Raw genomic sequence first — 14,218 nt, 5'->3', positions numbered from 1 at the left:
AACTTTTATTGTGAAGGAATATCATCAAAAGTCAGATTAAATTACAGAAAAGAACTCAAGATCTGGAGATTCCTGGTGACCACATCAGAAAATTCCAAAAATTCTTGAGAATCCAATTGCACCCATCTCACTTAGTTCCCTGGCAAAACCAAGAGCTCATTTTGTGCCAGCTCCAACTGTGATTGTGTTCCCACCGAAACACAACCTCCCCCAGGACCCACCGGATCAGCTCCAGGTGTTGGAGGGACACGGGCAGCTCATATAGGAGAACGGGAAGGTAGCAGACAGAAGATACAGCAACGAAGTACTTACTTCCCTGTTTATCCGAATCTACAGGGTCCAATAAGCCGAGAAGGGAGGGACAGGGTGGGAGGAGGAGAGAAGAGACAGAGGCTAATTAACAAGAGCACCAAAGAGGAATCGAGGATCAGAGGTCACAGGCGTGCCATGGGCAACCTGCACAGATAAACAATGTTAGTGCAGCAAGCTCCACAATAGGGAAGGGACAGCAAGAGGCCCAAAGACATCCTTAGAAGTACATCTCAAAGCAAGAGTGCGGCTCTCTCCAGTATACTTTGGTATCTGTGATCAACCACTTATGTACGGCATCTTTTGATGTCCAGTCCGTGAGCTCCTTTGCCTTAATGGCCGTGCCAAGTTGATCTGCATGAAAACGTCTTCCGCACGGATGAATGTAATGGAAATGCGTGTTTGTATTTGATGGCGATCAAAGCCTCCTCTTCAGAGACACAGCTGAGTCATCTGCTCTTTGGTGATTAAGAACTGACTAACTTTACACTAACACAATGTTTAAGAAACCCTTGGTTAATCTCTGGTTGTGAAGGGGGACTGACTGTCTGACTGACTGCCCAGCATCCCAGAGTCTTATTTTCTTCACTTCCTCTCCCATTCTATGGGGGAGTACCTCTCACAAGTATCCCCAGTTAAGCTACCAGTGTGCCCTGGATGAAGTCTGCTAATGCTAATGCTAAAGTAATGGGAGACCTGGAGAAGGATGTTGGTTTTCACCTTTCAGTGGTGTTACGTGGAAGCACTGGTGCAGAACATGGTCACCCACCCATTAGGTTATCACGGAACCCCCCCCCCCAACTCTTCCCTCCCGTGCTACATGCTACAAACACTCCCGAGCAGTTAGTTTTGAAGCAGTTCCTCACAGCTGTTGCAGTCCTATTAGCAACAAATATTCACAAAATGCAAACTGAAGTGACACTGAATGGTAATGAAAGTTAATAGACCCCGAAAGGGCCTTCCCCACATCTTAGTCCCGCTGCATGGTTTTTAGCAGTCTGGCATCTCCAAAAAAGGTGGTTAAAAAGCTTTGATTTTGACCATCAGTCGAAAACCCCAGGGCGGAACAGCTGTTGTACCCTTGAGCAAGATATTTAAATAGTTTCTGCAAAATGAGCAACAGTGTTCATACATTGAAAAGCTGTTAGTCAACTTTGTATAAAGACGTCAGCTAAGCAAATGCATATTAATACAGATAAGCTCCTTATACAGGAAGCGGGGCTCACTGGTGGAGTGTAGAGACAGACCCACCCTAAGTGTAGTTCAAATGAGCCCATCAGCATGCAGATCCAGTGGGCGCGGGGCTGTTCTGTGACTGGGAGGGATCACAGAATCGCTCGCCAACAGGCACCATGAGTCACAGGATCTTATGTTGATGGGGTTTTTTTTCTGATTTTAGGGGGATCTGGATGTTTCTCCAGAGGGAGACTCACAGATGTTATTTTTAAAGCTTTCTTTTTGGGAGGGGGAGGAGCCAGCTGGCCCCTTTAGAGTGAAGCAGGTGGCTTGGTAGCCAAATGTTACAATCACTGAAGGGCCTTCACCCACCCAGAGTTACATGTAGTACATATGTTAAACTAGATTTAACTACATTTACTGATGCAATATACTGTAAAGACCTTATTGTAACAGCAACACTGCATGCTACTTCACTTTGCAAGCCCTGTTAGCTATTGTTGCTCACTTCACACTTTCTGGGGCAAACACCTGGCACCCTGCCAGTTTAGCCCCCTAATAAGGTACTCGATCTAAGGAGAGCCAACGGCCAAGCTCATGATGACGTCGAACCACCTCCTGTGTCAGCTCACCACTCCACCCACACCCAGACAATAGTGATCTACAGCTAAGCTTAGACGAGCAGTCCTTCGAAACGTCTAGTGTATATAATGCCTGTTTTTCATGCAGATTAAATCCACTTTTTAACCCACCCCTGCATTAACACAAAGTGGGATGGAAAAAAAAAGTGGGATCACTGTAGCACACAAGGGCTACCCCTGTGGCCACATCAGCACATATGGCTACTCTGCGGGAGCAGGTATAAATCTGGAATAGATATGCAGAAATAGACATTTCAGGTCCAGAAAGCAAAAATCCAGACCAAGACTTTGTTTCAACCAACCAGTTGAATATAAAGAGTCACAGTCACAGAGTACTCAACTGGTTGGTTGAAACAAAATCTTAGTGTAAGGTTTTACTTTTTGGACCTGAAATGTCCACTTCTGCAGACATGGATCCAGGAAACATGCTGTTACAGCCATGGGGATCAATGCAGCTAACCACAGGGATTACCTGACGTGGACAGAAAAAGCAGGACTCACGTCAATGTAGTTGGCGTTGATGTAGTCGGAGTTGGGATCCCCCAGCAGTGGATGGAGCTTGACTCGATGGCGGTCATCTGAAAAGAACCAAGTTGATATTCCATGTGTGGTACAGGCACACAAGTATATACCATCTACTATACACTATTCCATCTTAGCTGCCCCTTAGGTTTGTTTAATACCAATATTGTGGATTGGGGATGTAATTATGCAGCAGACATATTGATTGACTGCATGAATGCAGTTGACTCTTGAGGGTAGGTTATGAAAACATCCCACAAAGAACTACAGGCTTATAAATGTGAACTATGTTAGACCCCTGTGTTTAAAGTGCTCACTTACAACCCATGAGGCTGTCATGTCTTCCCTTGGTCTTGTCCTTCTTCTTAGTGACATCCCATCCTTCAAAGAAACTCTGAGAATCAAGGACAAGAAAAGTTCCTTGAGAAATCGTGCCCCGAAGTCCAAACTCGATTCAACAGTAGTTCAGTAGCTATTACAATTACAGAGTGGTCAGGTCATCTGAAGAGTCACACTGTCAGAAAAAACGTTAGACCAATTTGTATCTTTGAGGGTAAAAAAAAAAACCATTTAAGGAACAGCTCACCCCCGGCTCCTAGCCATTACATCACACAGACATTTCCCCCCTCCTTCAGTCACATGATGCACCTTCCCACCTTCTAACCCTCGCGTCATCAGTCTCTCCTCCCGGGAGACAGTGTGAGGCACTTGTCTCAGACATGTGCGACAGCCAATCTTGGATCTAGCACCTCCCGTCCTGCCCGCACAGATCGTCTATAGCCACACAGACTGACAGCTTCTATATTACGGGACATTTCCCTTTATCTATTTGAACTGAAACTCTCTCTTTGATATTTGCAGCTGCATTATGGAAGCAATGTGTCACATACATGCTTTATTCTGTTTATTTATTTTTACTTACACTCATTTAGCAGATGCTTTTATTTAAAGTGATATACAATAGAGAAAACAGGGTCAGAGCATGCAGAGTTAAGGTCTTTGCTTAAGGGCCCAATACATGGAATATTAACTGGCAGTCTTCCAATCTCAGGCACACAGACCTGACTAGCAGAACCATACACCAAGGGTACAAACAAACCTCAAGATCCCACAAGCTTAAACCTGAATCATGCTGGGTGTCTTCCTTCCCAAGACCCCACGTCTGTCTTGTCTCCTCTGTGCCCGGACCCACAATGCTTGCTTTTGCTTTCATTCCTCTCCCTCTTTTAGGTAAAATCCCCAATAAAACCCCATTCGGTTCCCCCGGACCCGCATCACATTGTTTGCGTGTCCGGACCAGAGCAGGTGCTGTGTTCTCCCATTCAGAAGTTTATAGCTACATTAGCAAAGACACCGGAGAGGTAGCTGACGAGCACTCTGTCAATGTAGCAGCACTTAAATGAGATTTGGAAAACTGCAGAGGGTGGGACCAGGGTTCTAATTACACAGTGGCTGTCAGAAAAGCCCTATTTTCCTGTCTGCACCACGACTTCCCAAGTCTCATGCAAGGCAATACATGTAAAAGTGCAGCAGCTCGGTCAATAAAAGGGTTACTGCAAAAAACATTCTACTATTACTACGGCAGCCAGTTAAAACCGTCAGTAACATTTAATACAGGCACAAAAGACAGAATTGTGTTAATTAGTGGAGACAGATGTTCGGAAAATGCAATGTAATGAGCGAATAAACACACAGCTTTGACATATTTATAGTGTTGTTTTTTTTTCAGGAACTTAAAGTACTGAAAAGAAATTATAACCTATAGCAGAAAAGTGGACATTTTTTTTAGAGCTCATCGTAAATGACTCGGGGGGGGGTTGGCTTTCAGGGGAGCTTGTGTCCTTTTTAGCAGAGTCAAGTGCCCCTTAGCTCCCCCGTAATTTGTATCATGGGTGGGACTATCGTGAACTGTGGGATCCCATTGGGTAGGTTCAGCTGTTGACTGACAGCATTAATTCCACCAAAGTTATGATGCAAATTTTTCCCATCACTCAATTAGCAGCCCAGTAAGTATTATACAAGCCATCGTCACCCTACATTAAACTAAGACAGGTGGTTTTTATTAATTCCCATTAGGCCAAGTAGGCATTTTATGATGCAATCTATGAATCTACCAATTAACCCAATGCATAATTTTTCATATTTCTGGGTTTTATTATATCAACATCTGTTATTTGCCACTTGCTGGAAATGACACGGATATTGGCTTTCCAGAAACTTCCAGGCGCTAACTGCTCTTTAACAGATACCCTGCATCAATATCACTGAAACACAAAGGAATGTTATGTAACATTGCATCTGCAGAATATTGCAAAATGGCCGCGGCATTGTAACAGCACTCAATTACTCTGCAATAAAACCTGAATGTCACATCACTCTCTTACCTCTGCAATCTTTCCTAGGATCCCATAATCTTAATTTACCTGTAAACTCAATGCTAGATCACTCTCTGTCCTGGCGTAACGCAAAATATGTACTATTCTATTTTAATGTAACAGAAAAAAATGATACATACGTATGAAACAAAATGTCTCCCATACTCTTATTCATTTGATCTGTAACAGAGAGTGAATGTCACATTCTCTATCTCCTGATGTAACAAAATATTTCCATAATTCTACATTTTCATTAACACAGAGCAAATAACCTTTGTACTGGTACATATTATTATGTGTACTGGTAATGCACATTGTCTTCCATATTGGGGATCCTGAGGGCTCCCACCTCTTAGTACAAAGGCCTCTCTGCTCCCCAGGGCATCGGTCACATGGGCTTTCCCACTCTCTGGCACCTCCCCCCCCAAACCATGATGCACTGGCCTGGAAGCTCCAGCCAGCCACAAATGGCTGTTGAGTCTGCCGTTATTACAGCAGTGTGGGCCTGTCAGGAGGGCGGCTGGATTACTGAGCACCGGCACAGAGAGCGAAGAGCTAGGGCTCCAGGGGGCTGGAATTCCTGAGCGGAAAATCAAGGCCAGAGTCCGAATTGAAATCGGTGTCTCTGAGTGACGGTATGCAACCAGGATGGCAAGAACGAAGGGAACATGATCACAAACAACACTTCTGACAAAGGTGGTACCGCTAGCTGAGAAACTGCTGCAGAAACCCTGAAGTCCCTCAGCATGCATGTCCAAAGGGCTAATGAGCAGCGACATCAAACTGACAGCAGTGTCAGGTGCAAAAAAGATGACACTCAGAAGGATGTTAGCATGCAGAGTCCGTTCACGTTTAACCTTTATCCTAAATGCTAAAGCCTCGATGCTAAGCTGCTAGCCTGAGGCAAATATAAATGATGTCAGGCTTCTCCTGGCACAAGCCGCTGTGGCACCATAGCAGAAGGAGGCCATTAGCAGCTTGCAGCTTTTAGCACAGCGCAATTCCCGCCCAGGCTGTAGAAAGTCTGCTGTGGCAACAACTGATCCGATTCTCCTCTGTAATTAGCTACACTGCAAGCCAGCTCGCTAATTTATAAAAGCACTAGTTTGTTCGGCAGCACATAAAGGCAAGGCTGCGTGTAAAGTAAGTATATAAAGTATATGGATAATAAGCAGATAAAATGTTATTCTTAAAACATTCTTATTAAACCCGCTGAGTCATATATACAATACATATCTGCTGTTCTATTCTTCTGTAAGTGTAAAACCTAGAAGAGTCTCACTTTATTCATACCTAACGTGGCCAGCTAATTTTAGGATTACAACTTAGTCATCATATAAGTGCATTGGCCTGCTGCGAATGCTCTATGAAGGTCTCACCTATAATATGCTATAAATACCTTCATAATGCATTATAATGGCTTATACTGACCATTATAATGCATTATGAAGGTATCTATAGTGCATTATAGATGAGGGCTTCATAGATCTACCATAATGCATAATAAACACGGCTATAATGTGTTACACCTTTTCATAAATAGTTACAGCCATGTTAATAATACTTTATGAATGCATTATAATGCATTACGAAGGTATCTATAAGGCATTATGATGACTGCTTTAAGTGTTACCAAAAGGTTTCCAACAGTATAAAAGAAACTCTAAATCATAGGAAAGTAATGTCTTTTGGATGGTGAAATAGGAACGGGGATGTCTCTGGCACCGTGCCTAAAAACATCACAGACTTCTGATTCAGTGCCGTTCGGCTTTTCAGCGAGTTTTCAGCTGCGTCACGTCCATTGATATAAGATGTATAAGGAAAGAACAGAATGTTCTCCCTCCCACTCTGTTTTTCAGGGTGAGAGGATAATTGTATTTTATATACCCATCTTCAAAGGAGCCATTTCCTGTCCTTTCTATTCAGATTCCTTTTCCCCCACTTAAAATCCTTGCTCTGCTAAAATTCACTATGAGTGTTTTATTCAAATCTGGTAAAACAAGGCCTTAAGGCCCGTCCATAGGAGATTACAAATGTTTGCATCATGCCCTTGAGTTCTGCTGCTTTAGGCTCTGATAACGTGTCCGTGGAATGGAGAGCTGACCCGCACAGGGGGCAGCTCAGGTCACACCCACAATCCAGCATTCGGATCGATGGGCACCCCCCGTGATCCACCGGCAAGCAGTAATAAAGCTTGGCGTGAGATGCCCACTGGTATTTTTGTCTTGTTCATTCCTACAGGCAAGGGACAATCTTGGAAAATATAAGAGAGAGCAATAGAGAAGGAGAGAAATGAATACAGAGACCTGTATATTGATTTTGTGAGCCATTTGTTTTTCCCAAGGGGAACAGCTTAATGAGTCTACAAGTGCCACTGAATTCCTGGGGGGGAACCTTCTACTAGCGAAAAAATTGGGGATAGAAGTCCTATTTCTTAAAAAAAAAATCATAGCTGACAGAAGAAGTCGTCCTCTCTAAGCCAATTTTTCAAAGATAAGTATTCCACAAAGGAGAAATGTTTGAGGGCTGAGAGTCGACTAAAACAAGAGGTTGCCATGGTAACCCGACATTAGTTGTGGACGTGACAATAAATAAATGCACCCAAAAAAAAAATCTAGAACAACTGAGCCCTGTCTTTGAAGCACACAAGCTATGTATTTCTTAAAGATCTTCATGGTTGCTGTTGCAACTTTGTTGAGATGTCCAGCATCTCTCAGAGGTCAAGATCTAGAAGAATTTCTGGCTCCCCTTGCCCGGCTCCTCTTTTAAAAATAATGTAGTCCGTGGCATAGAGAGGTTATGTAGACAATTATGCCTTTTATGGCTAAGAGATAAATCACGCATCAAAATCAAAACCTTAGTTGGGCTTCAAGGTTTGATTAGCAATGTAGATAATTGCAGGTGCAGCATGAGTAATATAATTATGGTCGGTGAGTCTTCTGTTCTTCACCGGTACGTCCTCTCCAAAGGACAGAGGTACGTGTGCTACTCTTCTTGGTATTCAGCCATGTCCTTCTGCAGCCTCTGGCTCTTCACATATTTTGGCACAGTGTCTCTTTCTGTCATGCTTGCCTGCTCAGCATCTAAGTCTGGTAACAAACACCTAAACTCTACCTGCTCAGCATCTAAGTCTGGTAACAAACACCTAAACTCTACCTGCTCAGCATCTAAGTCTGGTAACAAACACCTAAACTCTACCTGCTCAGCATCTAAGTCTGGTAACAAACACCTAAACTCTACCTGCTCAGCATCTATGTCTGGTAACAAACACCTAAACTCTAGGCCCTGCTACTATCAAAAAAACAACAAAAAAAACCCGGATGATGTCTCCTATAAAACGAGCTGCAGCTGAAGAAGACTCAAAGTCAAGGCAGCTCAGGTGTGTGGTGAGGCCAGAGCGGGCAGTAAACAGACTCCTAGCCACTCCAGGTCACTGCCTGAGGAAAAGGGACACCTTTGATATCTTCCGCTAGGCCAAGCAGATTACCTGAGCCCCATGAAGATGAGTCACTCTTCCAGAGGACAAGCTCTGGACCAACTGCTCAACCGGGAAGCTGCTGTTGCTTTATTTAGAGCCGGAACTCAAAGTAAAATCTCCTTTCATGCTGTGCAAGCATCATCATAGAGGATCAATCATCTGGCTGCAGGTTGCTGGTATGGATATACTACTCCTCTCCTGTCCAATCCTGAACAACCTTGCATCTATTTCTCTACTCTTGTCCGCCAAAGCTGACCTCCACTTATATTGTTGTTTATTTGTTACCCACTTGTTACCCATATGAGAAACGCCTATTCAGGACAGCTGGTTTTTCCTCTCTGATGGCCTTTCTGTCCACAGACTGGGTGATAACCTGATGAATGAGTTTTGACCAATATGGGGGAAGATTTCTAGCATGGGGGTGGCCTTACCCCGATCCCATAGCGCCCTCACCTCATACTCCTGCTTGAACCCGTACCCCTCTGCAGTTTTCATCTGGTTGATGTGCTGGAGCAGGTCGGCCACGCGCACGGCCGGGTGCAGCTGCCCCGTGTGGTAGGGGGAGCCTTTGCGTCCACATGGTCGTCGTGGAGACCCCCCAAGCAAGCTGCTGGATTCGTTCACAGAGCTACGTGGATCACCTGGGAGACGAATGAAGAGAGATCTACTTATGCTCCAAAGACACCAGAGATGAGCCATATAGAACCAAGAGAAGCTTTCAAATGGGTTAAACTACTGTGAAAATAGATGCACCAAGTATGCAATGTGCATCATATTTCACAGGTATACTCATAGTGCTACCAGCTTTGTGGTTTGAGGCATTTTCTCAAAAGATGTTTTTTTATTAACTGTGTATGTCCTGTCAAATGTGAGATACAGCAGGACAAGCTGGGGGCAGGACTTAGCCGGGGGTGTAATCACAAGGGAGGCGTCGTCTGCTTACTGCGGGTGCTGCAGTTGTGGGCGTCCATGAAGGAGAGTGCCATCCTCTCATCCTCCTGCAGCGTGCTCTGGTCGGTGAAGCTCCTTTCCATGGAGCCCATCATGTGTGTCTTCTCCTGCCTGTAGGTGATGGGCGTCTTGTTGATGTTCACCGGCTTCCTCCTCAAGTTGCCGTTTGGAGAATGCGGGCGGAAGTGCGTAGGAGAGAGACGAAGAGAAGAAGTGAGTGAGATAAGAAAGGAGGGGAGGAAGAGATAAGAGTAGGATGGAGGAGAAAGAGGGGATGATGAACAAGGGAAAGATATAAAAAAGAATGCAACTACTAACAAGCTGGAAAAAACCATGACAGGCAAGAGGTATATGGGGTGAAGGAGAGGTAGGGGGGGCTGTCACTTACGGGTAGTAAGAGTAGGTATAGTAGTCCCTTCTGAGGAGCATGAGGATGAGGAAAAAGAGATATAACAATAGGAATAAGAAGAGGAAGAGGTACATGGGGCTTCTTGGGTTGTGGCAGGGATTCCATCATTGGGGTGGAAACCCTAAATGATTCAGGGCTCAGACATGAACCAGGGCCCTGGAACATGTCATTAGTCTGAGGGTGAATGGATGCCTAACCTCGGCCCTGGTATCTGCTCAAGAGGATAGACCACCAGCCTACCAGCAGACGCAACAGCGCAATCAGCCATGCTCTCGACATCCCGGCAGACAGAGGCACGGCCAGCGAGTGGCCAGAAAGTGGACTAAGCAGCCTAATTAAACTTGTTAGCTTGTTACTCTTTAATCAGAACACCATGTGGCATTCCGCCAGGGTAAATTTAGCAATTATCCAGTTGGCAGTCAATGTCATGGTGGCTTAGCAGCCTAATCGAGCTTATACCCCGAGCACTTTAAACTTCTAATGCTAGATCTAAAAAGTGTGTTCACCTGTAACTTGCTCACCTGTTCTGTGTTGGTTACTGTGCAGCTCAGATTTCATTGTAGTTTAAGCTGAATATGTACTCTGCAGTCACTTTATAAGGTACAAACCAAGCCAGTATCAAGTAGGAGCCACTGTGGCTTTCAGAACCGCTTCACGAGTCACTGATTTCTGCATTGAGAAAAGCCAGTCTGAAGATCACTCCCATACGGAGATGTCCTGCTTGCACTTGGGGCCTTCCTGTTAGCTGTGAGGAATCTGTCAACCCTCCTTTGACCTCTCCCATTAACAGGTTGTCTTTAGCCAAAGAGATGCCATTGAGTGGATGTTTTTGTTCATCGCACCATTCTTGAAACTGTAGCACGTGAAAATCGCAGGAGAGGCTGTGCCTGAGATGCTGGAACCAGCACCAATAATTTCACCACGATCAACACCACTTAAACCAGGCATCTTAGCCACTGTAACACTTACACTAATAATTTCCTGCTCGATATATTCAGGTGCAGCCGTACAATTTACTGTTTGTAAGAGCAGGCTGTTTGCATTAGCCAGCAGGTGCAACGAATGACCAGGCCATTGAGTGGAATCAGAGTTAAAATACAGTTTAAAAGTTAATGGTTCACAACTTGCCTCCATTGCAACAGAAATGCATGATATTAGGCAGACAATTAAGGATTGAGACTGGTCCTGTTTTTTTTCACACTCAGGAAAACAAACCACGTCTCTAATTGAATCCAGTCACGAGCAGGAGTCACAGCGTAACGCGTGAACAAGGTGCATGTCTCCGCGAGTGTCCCGGCAGAGGCCATCTGCTTTGTAATTAAAATGTCATTCGGTATCTATGTTAAGCTGGGACACAGGACCGAATACATGCAACTGTGCCAGAATGAGCTAAGGATGAGCTTGAGGATAAACATCCTGCAATCACTCTTAATGTCAAACCGTGCAAACTGGGAAACTTTTATGTTCTTCAGTAAACACACTGTTAAAGTCAGAAAATGCCAGTGTCAGTAAATCACTATCCACAGAATGAGCTCCTACTACATTATGATGCTCGTGGGAATTTTACTTACACAGGATGTGGGACCAAGACATCTGACTGTTTGGTCCAGCTTCCTCTAGTTGCTTGGATCCACCTCCTCTATAATCTGATTGGTTATCTCTCTACAATCATCTTTCCTTCTGCCCTCAGAAATGTCTGTGTAAGTAAAACTCCCATGAGCCATTATGAAACCGGACTTCACTCCTCTTTGAGGCTGTTACAGTTTCCTCCATATCCGCCGACCTCTGAGAAACTCCAAAGAGGATGAAAAGCCCGATGGGACTTGAATAGATTAAACCGACAGGACGGATAACCCACAGATTTTAATATGAGGGTAACCGATCCACACACACCCTACCCTCTTGCAATCAAGAGCTTGGGGAGCCCAGAGAACAGAGAAGCTAATCATTTCGGAAAGCCCACCTTTTCCTACCCAATTACCGGCTAATCTACAGTCAACACCATTGCTACCCACATGTAATTAAGGGAGTAATTGAATTGCATCCCTCTTAATTAAATATTTCACACTCAGACAAGATTTTTAGATTACACTCTGCTTTGGCCCTCTAGCAGAGTTCAAATTGGTGCCATTGTGTTCTACAAAAACTCCCAAAAAAAGTATTTCAGCATAATTCAAACACTTGCACCTTTCAAGAACCCCTGTAAAAGAACAATGTTTACAGCGATATCGATTTCTATATGATAAAAACCCAAAAATTGCCTGATAAATGGCTAAAGGAACATTCTAGTCTGTTAATATCATCCAATAAGGCCTGACTGACCCCATTCTTGAATTGTGTAGCAAGACATACAGATCATCTATGTGTCAAACACTGCATGCAAAAACGTATTTGGGTGAATATGGCTGATTGTTTAGGGCTGATAAGAGGGCCTTCATGACATATCTGATTTTTCCTTAAGCAGGAGCAAACTTCCCCACTGGACAGGCTGCTTTGCAAACACTGAAAAGTGGTAAGAAGCTCCCTTAACTTACCCCTTCTTGATGATGATGATGATGGCACCCAGGAGCAAGATGAGGACCACCAGCCCACCAGCACACACCCCCAGGATCAGCCCCATCTCCTCCGAGTGCTGGGACACCTCTAGGGCCTTCTTGTGGTCCTTACAAGCTGCTGCGTGATGCGAAAGGAGATGCAGGAGAAATGAGGAGAGCCAGGATAACACATATGCACAAAAGGAGGCACACCAAGAAAAAAGACAGACAGGCAGACAGACAGACAGGAGATATGGGACAAATGGGTGCAGAAAGCAGGAAACGCAGCTGAAAGTTCATCATTCTCATCACAGCACAGGCGATGGCGATATCAGAAAGCTCCTCATTCTCATAACAGCACAGGCGATGGCGGAATCAGAAAGCTTGTCATTCTCATCACAGCACAGGCGATGGCGATATCAGAAAGCTTGTCATTCTCATCACAGCACAAGCGATGGCGATATCAGAAAGCTTGTCATTCTCATCACAGCACAGGCGATATCAGAAAGCTTGTCATTCTCATCACAGCACAGGCGATATCAGAAAGCTTGTCATTCTCATCACAGCACAGGCGATATCAGAAAGCTTGTCATTCTCATCACAGCACAGGCGATGGCGATATCAGAAAGCTTGTCATTCTCATCACAGCACAGGCGATGGTGATATCGGAAAGCTCCTCATTCTCATCACAGCACAGGCGATGGCGATATCGGAAAGCTCCTCATTCTCATCACAGCACAGGCGATGGCGGAATCAGAAAGCTTGTCATTCTCATCACAGCACAGGCGATGGCGATATCGGAAAGCTCGTCATTCTCATCACAGCACAGGCGATGGCGATATCAGAAAGCTTGTCATTCTCATCACAGCACAGGCGATGGTGATATCGGAAAGCTCGTCATTCTCATCACAGCACAGGCGATGGCGATATCGGAAAGCTCCTCATTCTCATCACAGCACAGGCGATGGCGGCATCAGAAAGCTTGTCATTCTCATCACAGCACAGGCGATGGCGATATCGGAAAGCTCCTCATTCTCATCACAGCACAGGCGATGGCGGCATCAGAAAGCTTGTCATTCTCATCACAGCACAGGCGATGGCGATATCGGAAAGCTCCTCATTCTCATCACAGCACAGGCGATGGCGGCATCAGAAAGCTTGTCATTCTCATCACAGCACAGGCGATGGCGATATCGGAAAGCTTGTCATTCTCATCACAGCACAGGCGATGGTGATATCGGAAAGCTTGTCATTCTCATCACAGCACAGGCGTTGGCGATATCGGAAAGCTCGTCATTCTCATCACAGCACAGGCGATGGCGATATCGGAAAGCTTGTCATTCTCATCACAGCACAGGCGTTGGCGATATCGGAAAGCTCGTCATTCTCATCACAGCACAGGCGATGGCGATATCGGAAAGCTTGTCATTCTCATCACAGCACAGGCGATGGCGATATCGGAAAGCTTGTCATTCTCATCACAGCACAGGCGATGGCGATATCGGAAAGCTCCTCATTCTCATCACAGCACAGGCGATGGCGGCATCAGAAAGCTTGTCATTCTCATCACAGCACAGGCGATGGCGATATCGGAAAGCTCCTCATTCTCATCACAGCACAGGCGATGGCGGCATCAGAAAGCTTGTCATTCTCATCACAGCACAGGCGATGGCGATATCGGAAAGCTTGTCATTCTCATCACAGCACAGGCGATGGCGATATCGGAAAGCTTGTCATTCTCATCACAGCACAGGCGATGGTGATATCGGAAAGCTTGTCATTCTCATCACAGCACAGGCGATGGTGATATCGGAAAGCTTGTC

The 14,218-nt window shown here is 45.1% G+C and overlaps 1 protein-coding gene across 4 annotated transcripts in view; it reads right to left on the bottom strand.

Moving 5' to 3' along the window:
* ptprub (protein tyrosine phosphatase receptor type Ub) overlaps positions 1–14,218 on the bottom strand; it is a 157,047-nt gene that overhangs the window by 20,250 nt on the left and 122,579 nt on the right. The window contains exons 14-20 of one of the 4 annotated variants that reach the window (XM_023807582.2): positions 12,396–12,534; positions 9,841–9,870; positions 9,445–9,605; positions 8,955–9,142; positions 2,970–3,042; positions 2,628–2,704; positions 313–330 (exon numbers count right to left, since the gene is read on the bottom strand). In XM_023807582.2, coding sequence (XP_023663350.1) covers positions 313–330; positions 2,628–2,704; positions 2,970–3,042; positions 8,955–9,142; positions 9,445–9,605; positions 9,841–9,870; positions 12,396–12,534 — 686 coding nt within the window. The remainder of the gene's footprint in view (positions 1–312; positions 331–2,627; positions 2,705–2,969; positions 3,043–8,954; positions 9,143–9,444; positions 9,606–9,840; positions 9,871–12,395; positions 12,535–14,218) is intronic. The other 3 variants (XM_023807583.2, XM_023807584.2, XM_023807585.2) reach the window with 3 other exon arrangements.

This window comes from Paramormyrops kingsleyae, chromosome 9, assembly GCF_048594095.1.
Source record: "Paramormyrops kingsleyae isolate MSU_618 chromosome 9, PKINGS_0.4, whole genome shotgun sequence".
NCBI classification, from domain to species: Eukaryota; Metazoa; Chordata; class Actinopteri; order Osteoglossiformes; family Mormyridae; genus Paramormyrops; species Paramormyrops kingsleyae.
This window is presented reverse-complemented; position numbering and strand designations above follow the sequence as displayed.